This window comes from Otolemur garnettii, unplaced genomic scaffold, assembly GCF_000181295.1.
Source record: "Otolemur garnettii isolate 467f Iridium unplaced genomic scaffold, OtoGar3 scaffold00014, whole genome shotgun sequence".
In the NCBI taxonomy this organism is placed as follows: Eukaryota; Metazoa; Chordata; class Mammalia; order Primates; family Galagidae; genus Otolemur; species Otolemur garnettii.
In genome coordinates this window covers 341,514-351,141 of record NW_003852409.1, presented here as the reverse complement: position 1 = coordinate 351,141, position 9,628 = coordinate 341,514, and the positions used below count along the sequence as shown (strand labels likewise).

Below are 9,628 nucleotides of genomic sequence, written 5' to 3'. Positions count from 1 at the left end.
AGTTTAAGGTTGCTGTAAGCTGTGATGCCACAGCATTCTACCAAGAGTGACACAGTGAGACTCTGTCTCAAAGGAAAAAAAAATCTCCAGTTTCAAGAAATTCCCAGGCACCTGGGCTGGGAAAAAACAGTTCCAGAGGGGCAGAGAAATTGGGAGGGTAGCCCTCTACTCTTCCCTGACTCTCCTCTTCACTCTCTCAATCTTCACACTCATGGCTATTTGCATCCCCAGGGTGGGGGAAAGGGATCTATCTTGGTCTGAATAGGTTCTCATACGCACGTATGACCCTTAGTGAAGTTCAGATGAATGACTGCTCCCCAATCCAGAGCCACTCGTGGATAGCAGAATGGGGAAAGTAAGGAATGCAATTAAGCTGGAAACTCTAGCACCACTCTTGGGAATCTCAAAAAGGCTACAATAAGATCACTCAAAATCATGACATATATAAGACTTTGACTATTGCATATAAAAATCAGCAGGGGTGCTTCTGCTTACAACATAGAAGTGAGAGTTCTATATAAGTCAAATGTTTGAAAATAATACTGTTTCTCCCCTTCTTTATTAACACAAAAGTCAGCAACCCTACGCCAGCAGAGATCACACTGAACTAATCTCTGTCCTGCATAACATAATCAGTCTTAAAAGTAAAGGCAGAGCTTCCAAGATGCCTTAATGAAAAGAGAACAGACCAGCTAAACACAAACTTGGTTTTCCTGAGGCTTTTCAAATTGGAAACTACAAAGAAGCTCTGAGACTACCTAGACCAGGGTTTCTTAATTTTGGCACTATCTTTGATTTTGAGACAAGAATCTCCCTTTGTCACCCTTAGAGTGATGTGGAATCACAGCTCACAGCAACCTCAAACTCTTGGGCTCAAGTGATCCTCTTATCTCAGCCTCCCAAGTAGCTGGGACTACAGGTGCCCACCACAACGCTCAGCTATTTTTCGAGACGGAGTCTCACTCTGGCTCAAGCTGGTCTCAAACTCCTGAGCTCAAGCAATCCACCTGCCTCAGCTTCCCAGAGTGTTGGGATTATAGGAGTGAGCCACTGCACCTAGCAATTTTGGTACTACTGATGTCTGACTCGGACAATTCTTTCTGTGAGAGGCCCTTCTGTGCACTGTAGGATGTTTAGTGGCATCGCTGGCCTCTACTACCCACCAGATGCCAGTAGTACACACACATCCCTCAACTGTGACAATCTAAAATGTCTCCAAACATTCCCAAATTTCTCCATTGGGGGAAAAATAATCACTCCAGGTTAAGAAAAATGAACCTGGACCAATACTTCTCAAGCTTTAATGTGCATATGAATGACTCAGAGATAAAGATACAGATTCTGACTTAGTAAGTCTGAGGTAAGGCCTTGGAAATTCTGCATTTCTCACAAGCACCTAAGTCCTAAGGGAAACTGATGCTGGACCTAGACCATGCTTTAAATAGCAAGACTCTAGAGCAGTTCTCAACTCCTGGCTGCATACCACAATCATTTAGGAAGCTTCAAGTAATTCTTACGCCTCTGCCATACCCCTCTGGGAATGGCACTTACAAATCCAGATTATTCTAGAAGTAGGCCAGGTGCAGTGGCTCACATCTATATATTGAGCATTCTGGGAGGTCAAGGCGGGTAGATTACTTGAGCTCAGGGGTTCAAGAGCGTTACTAAAAATAGAAAAACTAGCCAGGCATGATGGCAGAGATGCCTGTAGTCCCAGCTACTTGGAGGCTGAGGCAAGAGGATTGCTCAAGCCCAGGAGTTTGAAGTTGCTGTGAGCTGTAACACCACAGCACTCTACGTGGAGTGACACAATGAGACTCACTCTCAACATAAATAAAGTTTCCAAGTGATTCCATAGTACAGCCAAGATAAGAATCTCTGATATAGGCACAGCGCCCGTAGCATAGTGGTTATGGTGCCAGCCACTCACATGGAGGGTGGCAGGTTCAAACCTGGCCCAGGCCAGCTAAACAACAATGACAACTGCAACAAAAAATAGCCAGGCGTTACAGCAGGTGCTGGTAGTCCCAGCTACTTGGGAGACTAAAGCAAGAGGATTGCTTAAGACCAAGAGTTTGAGGTTGCTGTTAGCTATGATGGCACTCTACTGAGGGTGACATAGTAAGACTCTGTCTCAAAAAAAAAAAAAAAAAAAGACTCTTTGATATAGAGTGAATAACCTGTATTGCCTATATTCTTTTTATCCCTGGGACTGAACATAAATATAAACAGGCATTTAAGAATAAAAGAAGATTGGGAGGCTGAGGCAGGAGGATGACTTGAGGCCATGAGTTCAAGACTAGCCTTATCAACATGATGAGACCCCATCTCCAAAAAAAATTTTTTTTTTAAATAAGCCAGGCACGGTAGCACACACCTATAGTCCCAGCTATGTAAGAAGCTGAGTCAGGAGGGTTTCTTGAGCTAAGGAGTTGGGGGTTGCAGTGTGCTATGATTATGCTATAGCACTACAGCCTAGGTAAATGAATGAAACTCTATCTCAAAAGAAAAAAAAAGAATGAGAGAAGTACAACAAAAGGAAAACTATTTCTTTCCTCACTACATTCCCACTGTTGGTCATGCTTAGCTTTCAGAGTAACTGAGAAGATCTTTAGAGATGTAGCACCAGAAAACTTCTAATATACTTCATTATCTATGTGATTTTTGCATCAGAAGGAAAGCAATTAATTCATATTTCCATTTGACTATTGAGTTTGAAAACTGTAGATAAAGACCTCATAAAAGGCACTATTTGAAAGACTTATTTTTTTTTCAACATTTCTTGAAACTGAGTATATTACTTTTAAGATTCAAGTTTAAGTTTATGGATCCCATATCAAATTTCTCCTGGATAACATGACATGGTAGCTGTGATTTGCTTTGAAATACCCCATCTGGAAAGGGTAAATGGGGTGCTGGGATATGGATAAAATTGTAAAAATGTTATTAATTTTTGAAACTGGATGATGAGAATATGGAAACTCAGTGTGATTACACTATTCTCTCTACGTTTGTTGGTATTCAAAATTTTTTATAAGAAACATTTTTGGTATCTAAAATATGAGTCTTCTATTAAAGATTATCCCAAGAAAAAGGTTCTGCAATTTTTTTAGATTGCTTAAATGGAAACTTGAATTGATAAAAGACTAAGGACCTGACATATCTTGTAGCAATTCCCAATGCCTGCCATTCTCTTAAAGGCATTATGCATGAAAAGTAAATTATACTTCCATTTTCCAGACATATTCCAGAACCTTTGCTTATTATGCCATTCAAAAGAATTTTTTATATTTCTTCTTCACTGAAAGGCTTTTTGTTTAGCTAAATAAATAGCTTAAGGATTTTACTTTGTAAGTTAAAGAACAGAAAAAAAAAACAAATATACATCATGAATGATGAAAGACTGGGCCAGAAGCAAAGCTACATGCAATCCTCGAGTACCATGTTAGATTGCATTCAGAAACAGCTATGAATGCACCATCTCTAGAGAAATAAAAAATATATAGGCATGATCTAGCAAGGGTGTTCAACTTTTTTCTTTGCTGTACACTAGAAGAATAAGAATTATCTTAGGCTGGATGTAGTGGCTCACACCTATAATCCTAGCACTCTAGGAGGCCAATGCAGGTGGATTACTTGAGCTCACGAGTTTGAGACCAGCCTGGGCAAAAGCAAGAGCCTGTCCCTACTAAAAATAGAAAAACTGAGGCAAGCGGATCACTTGAGCCCAAGAGTTGGAGTTTGCTATGAGCTATGATGCCACAGCACTCTCCCCAGGGTGACAGCTTAAGACTCTGTCTCCAGAAAAAAAAAATTATCTGGGGCTACACATTAAAAACACTAACAAAATTTGATTATCAAAAAAAAAAAAGATTCATGGTATCTGACACCACAGATAAGCAAAAAAAGTTCTCACAAAATCAGCATGCGCCCCATGGGCCGCAGGTTGGATACATCTCAATGTGGTAAAAATGATCCAACACCAAAATCATAATGATTTTATAGTACTTGATTCATAAGCTTGGGGGGTGATAGGATACTAGCTGCTTTTTTTTAGGTTAGAAGAAAACTCCTTTGTGTTTATCTATTTACACAACAGAACTATAGTTGTCTGTAAGAGAATTTTTTTTTCTTTTGAGACAAAGTATCATTCAGTCACCCTGGGGTTGAGTGCTGAGGCATCATAGCTTATAGCAACCTCAAACCCTTGGGTTCACGCGATAATCTTATTATCTTGGTATCCTGAACGGCTGGGGCTATAGGTGCCACTACAATGCCTGATGAGTTTTTCTATATGAGAACCTTAAAGTAGTCAAAATTAGGACTCTGCAGATCCTCTGTGGACAAGTTTTTCATTTTTTAAATTATTTTTCACGGTGTGTATGTGTGTGTGTGTGTGAGACCAGAGTCTCACTCTGCCACTGTGTCATAGCTCATAGCAACCTCAAATTCCTGGGCTTAAGAAATCCTCCTGCCTCAGCCTCCCCAGTAGAGCTGGGACTACAGGTGTACGCTACCATGCCTCACCAGTTTTTTTCTATTTTTAGTAGAAACAGGGTCTCACTTTTGCTCAGGCTGATCTTGAACTCCCGAGCTCAAGCAATCCACCTGCCTCAGCCTCCCAGAGTGCTAGGATTATGGGTCTGAGCCACTGCACCTGGCTGAAAAATGCTGTTTGTAATGCACTGATAAAATAAAGAACAATGAAACAAAATTTATATACTCTTTAATTCAGGTTGTCTTTCTTACCAATGAAATTAAGTCCGCCATTGTCTGCCTGTTGGTTCTGTGATGTACAGAAAGTTCTGTTACACAATCGTCATCAAGGTGAATAAACTACAAAAAAAAGTATCAACTATTAACCAAAATTACAAATACCTTATGGCTTTGAAATTTTAACATCAGTCTAACTACTTTATAAAATCACACACCAATATGTAAAAACAACATGAATCTGTCAAGATCTTGGGTAAGAAGCAACATTCTCTATAATTTTTGAAGATGCAAACATATGACAACAAATATTTCAAGAAGATGAGCTCTTTCCCAGCTCTTCACAGCCCCCAAATGATTTGCTCAATTGTTAAAATTCTGTTGTGCAGCCAAGGGTCATCACAAGACCTACATTGGCATTTTCATCAAAGAGCAGCCATCTAGGCATCTAAAATCAGTGAATATACAACAGACTAGTAAAAGAGTGATTCAGACTTAAAACTTACTTGTTTTAAGATTACAGGTTATGTTTGAGGTTTATCACAATTCAAGGAGCCCTTACAATGGTGCCATAGATGCTACACAATCACTCTTATGCTGAAGGTACCAGCAAAGACAATTTGAGAAAAAAAAAAAAAGAATAACTGAGAACCTCTATACAAACTTTGTTTTAACAAAACATTGACCCAAACATGCATAAGAGACTGGCATTAGAATATCTATATTAGACATGATAAAATGAAGACTCAGAAAAGTTACTGTGATCTATCCAAGACTGGCATTTTCCACTCCTAGCCCAGGGTTTTTCTGCTACAACACAATACCACCTCTCCATGACTCTGCTCCAGTAGCGATTTCAACAGAGGTCAGACAAGCATCCACAAAGGCTATATATAGATGCATGCGTAGGATACACAGGACATGGGACCTAAGTTTGAACCAGCTGATCTAACAGATCCATTCCATTCCGGAAACCTTCTGTCTGGGTTCAAATTCTACACTTTCTAGTTGTTTGACCTTAATGATTCTACATCTCAGTTGCTTTATCTGCAAAATGGAGACAGTAACAATACCTACTAAGGAAGATTAGTGTGGAGATTAAATGGGTTAAAGAATTTAAAAAACATAAAACCCATAGAATAATAGTGCCTCCTAAAGGTACTACTCTAAGAGTTCTACTTATATTATGCCATAGTATAATATACAGACAGCACCTACCATAATGGTACACTAGTCTAATCTAAGTATTCAATAAATATTGGCAATTATCATACCGTACTAAGATAGGAAAACCATATACACTTTTGAAACACTCAAAAGGTTTGTATTTTTTTCTTTATACTGTGTCTCAAATTAAAAAAAAAATTTTGAATTACAGAAATCAGAAACTTCATTTTGGTGTCTGTTCTGTTACAAATAGTAGTGTGTCCTATTGTATTAGGATCGTGGCTGAGAAGATGTGCAAAGCTCTCCACACATGGAGAAATGATGACCCCCAATGGCTGAACACAGGCATTTGCACCACCCACCCTCTCCACTTCACAAGGGGCACACCACCGCCATCCTGGCCCTGCTGCTGCACTGCTCAGACACTTGCACGCTGCTGTTCTCAGTCTCCCAGTGTTGACAAGTATTAGAAGTATGTTGTATTTGCTCAAAAGATATTAAAGATAACCTGGAGGTATGTGGAAAATGTGGGTAAAAGAAATTTTAGGAGTTGACAGTGATCAGAGAAACAGGAGAGATTTCAGTTGCATGGCCATAACAGTGGGCAGAATAGTGAGAAGGGGCTTGAAGCAAGTATATTTTTCCAAGATCATCTGACTATTGGAATAACATGTATGGAATCATTCTAGAAAGCAGATATGCCACAGTTGTGCTAAGTCCATACTATATCTGAGACCCACCTCCAAGCTTGCTGTTGGTCCTTTACAAAGGTCCCCTCAAGTATAGAAGTTTTGGTGGAATATCAGAGAATAGCCCAAATTATCTGGAAAGGCTATTCAAATACTTCTCCCTTTTCTAATTCCATGTCAATGTGAGGCTGCATTTTCTTCACATGCTTCAATAAAAGCAACATATAAAACAGGCTGAATGCAGAAGCAGATACGTATCTGTGCCTTCTATTAAGCCAAATTCTAAAGAAATTTGAAAAGATGTAAAACAATACCACTCTTTTTGCTAAATTGATCTTTTTTTTCAAGACAGAGTCTAACTTTGTCCCCCTCAGTAGAGTGCCATGGAATCATAGCTCATAGCAACCTTAAACTTTTGGGCTCAAGTAATTGAGCCTAATTCTCTTGCCCTGGCCTCCCAAGTAACTGGAACTATAGACGCCTGCTACAACGCCCAGCTATTTTTAGAGATGGGAGGTCTCACTCTTGATCAGGCTGGTCTTGAACCCGTGAGCTCAGGCAATTCACCTGCCTTGGAATCCCAGAGTGCTAGGATTACAGACGTGAGCCACCGCACCTGGCCTCTGTTAAATTGATTTTTTAAATGGTTATTCTTCATAAAAATATTTGGGATAATATGTAATAGGTTTATTGCTGTTACTTTAAAATGACTTAGTAAGTAGTAAGACGGTAAAGGAGTTTCCTTCCACTAAAAAATTTGAGAACCACTCTAACTTCATAACTACTCTGGGAAGTAGAACTGGTTTAACCTACTTCTTAGAGACAAATAAACAGACTTTGCAAAGATAGTAACTGACCTGAGATTCCCAGAACACTGTGAGTCACTACATATAAGAAGCCCCTGGAAGCTTTTAAAAACACTCATTAGGTAGTCTATGATGGGGGGGGGGAGGGCAGGCATTTCTTTTTAATGTTCCAGGAGAGTCTCACGTGTAGACCAAGTTAAGGAACCACTGTCCATTGGGTTATAAATCTCCAAAACACCAATCTGATGAGTAAGTCTACCAAATATGCTTTATTTTATATTAGACCATAGCATTGTAGGTTCTGAATTCACACAAAGATCACCCAAAGTTAAAAAAAAAATTCTATTGGATTTCATTTTACTTACAGGATTTTTGCTTTGCCACTCAACAGGACAGTTGTAATCTTGCATGATCCAGGGATGGTTCAATAGATTTTTCAAAGAAATCCGTTTCTTTGGGTCCACCTAGTGGCCATTAAGAAGTAGCTAGAGATTAACATTTCAAATAGAGAACACAGAACACCTTTCCTCATGAGAACTCAATATGCATCAGAACAGATGTAAACTTTATCATGAAAAAATGTTGTCAAAGACCTTAAAATGGCCTTGGAATAAATTCTTCAAAAAAGGCAATAGAAGCTAGAAAACTATAGCAACCACCATAGGCTTAGAAGACAAATGTTTAACAAACATGAACTTCATTGGTATGGGCATTATTCATGAAGTGCAGTCAATCTATTGTATGATGTAATAGTCTCTTGCTGGAAAACCTATTCAAGGGAAATATTCACCAATTTAATATTCAAGCAGCCACAATGCAGGGCTTTCATAGTGAATATGCCATCTCTACCTCCGATGAGCTCACAATCATATAGAACAAGTTGAAAAGCACACCTTTCCTTTCCATTTGTAATTTTCAAATGTGGAGAGAAAAATTAATCAACAAAGATTAAATTTGGGGGAGTCTAGAAGAAAGAGTAAGGCATTTTCAATCTCATTATGGAGATTTGGTAGCCTGCCCCTACTTAATCAAGGTGGGTGAGCCTGAGGTAAATTTTGAATAATAGGTGGAGATGACTTAATAGATGGAAAAACTGGAAGATATTCTGAATACATAATAAAAAAAATATTGCACTAATAAGGTACTTATATTTTCAAAGCATTTCCTATCAGTCTCGTTTTATCTTCATAACACTACGTAGCAGTGAGGCTCCCATTTTATAGATGAGAACCAGTTTAGGTGATATACCTACTGATCAGTAGCGGGGATACCCAGACTTCAGCACTCCTATTTTTCACCCTCAGAGGCTCATCCCAAATCATTGGTTCTCAATATGTGGTTCTAAGACTAGCAGCATCAGCATCATTTGGGAACTTGTAGCAATGCAGATTTAGTTCTACCCCAGATCGACTGAATCAGACACTCTGAGGGTGGGGCTCAGCCCCATCGGGTAATTCTGATCCATTAAAGATTAAGAACCATTGCACTAGGATCACAGGGCTGGTTAAATTGTACAGCAATTCATTCAACCATTTACTTGGTATCTGCTGCATAAGTAATGTGCAAGAGTGGGAACAAGAAAATAAGAGTAAAGTAAGAGCTATTAGAGAAAACCGACAACGCTCAAGAAAAAGAAAAACAATACCAGCAACGACAAACAGTAGATGTCTTAAAAAATGTCTATACAACATAATTAAGGATCTAGAAGATATATGCATGGTAGATATGAGGAATGAAATTATTCCAAGCTAACAGATCATGGTAACTGTAGTAGCACATTAGATACCTTAAAAGCTAAATCAAACAATTCCATAGACCTTTACTATTTTAAAATAAATAACAAAGTTTACCTGCAGCATTTGTTGAAGGAGCAGAATGCTACTGGGAGAAAGCCACTTGGGAACATCATATTTTCCTTTCTATAAAAAAACAGAACATTTAAGTGATTTGGTTACAAGCCCTTACAGAGATTTCTAAGGTAATAACATGCTGGAGGTTTACTTCCAAGCATAAAGACTTCACCCAACTATAAGACTTGCTAAACATTACAATAATAAGAAATCCATTTCTTGCCTTACAGAACAAAATCCAGTAAATTAAATACTACTGTCACCTCTAAATTCTCCACAAATCAGGGAGGGGTTAAAGCACAGAAAATTTAACGTGGAAATCATAAATGTTACAGGTCTTTGTAATCTACAGTGTCCCTAAAGTCACCATGCATAGGGAAAATGGGAAAGTACAGCTAAATGT

General features: G+C 38.7%; 1 protein-coding gene across 1 annotated transcript in view; it reads right to left on the bottom strand.

The window, feature by feature from the left end:
• The window catches only part of MELK (maternal embryonic leucine zipper kinase), an 85,831-nt gene that overhangs the window by 35,303 nt on the left and 40,900 nt on the right, over positions 1-9,628 (bottom strand). The window contains exons 8-10 of the mRNA XM_012802298.2: positions 9,226-9,294; positions 7,741-7,839; positions 4,750-4,836 (exon numbers count right to left, since the gene is read on the bottom strand). Of these exons, the coding sequence (XP_012657752.1) occupies positions 4,750-4,836; positions 7,741-7,839; positions 9,226-9,294 (255 nt within the window). The remainder of the gene's footprint in view (positions 1-4,749; positions 4,837-7,740; positions 7,840-9,225; positions 9,295-9,628) is intronic.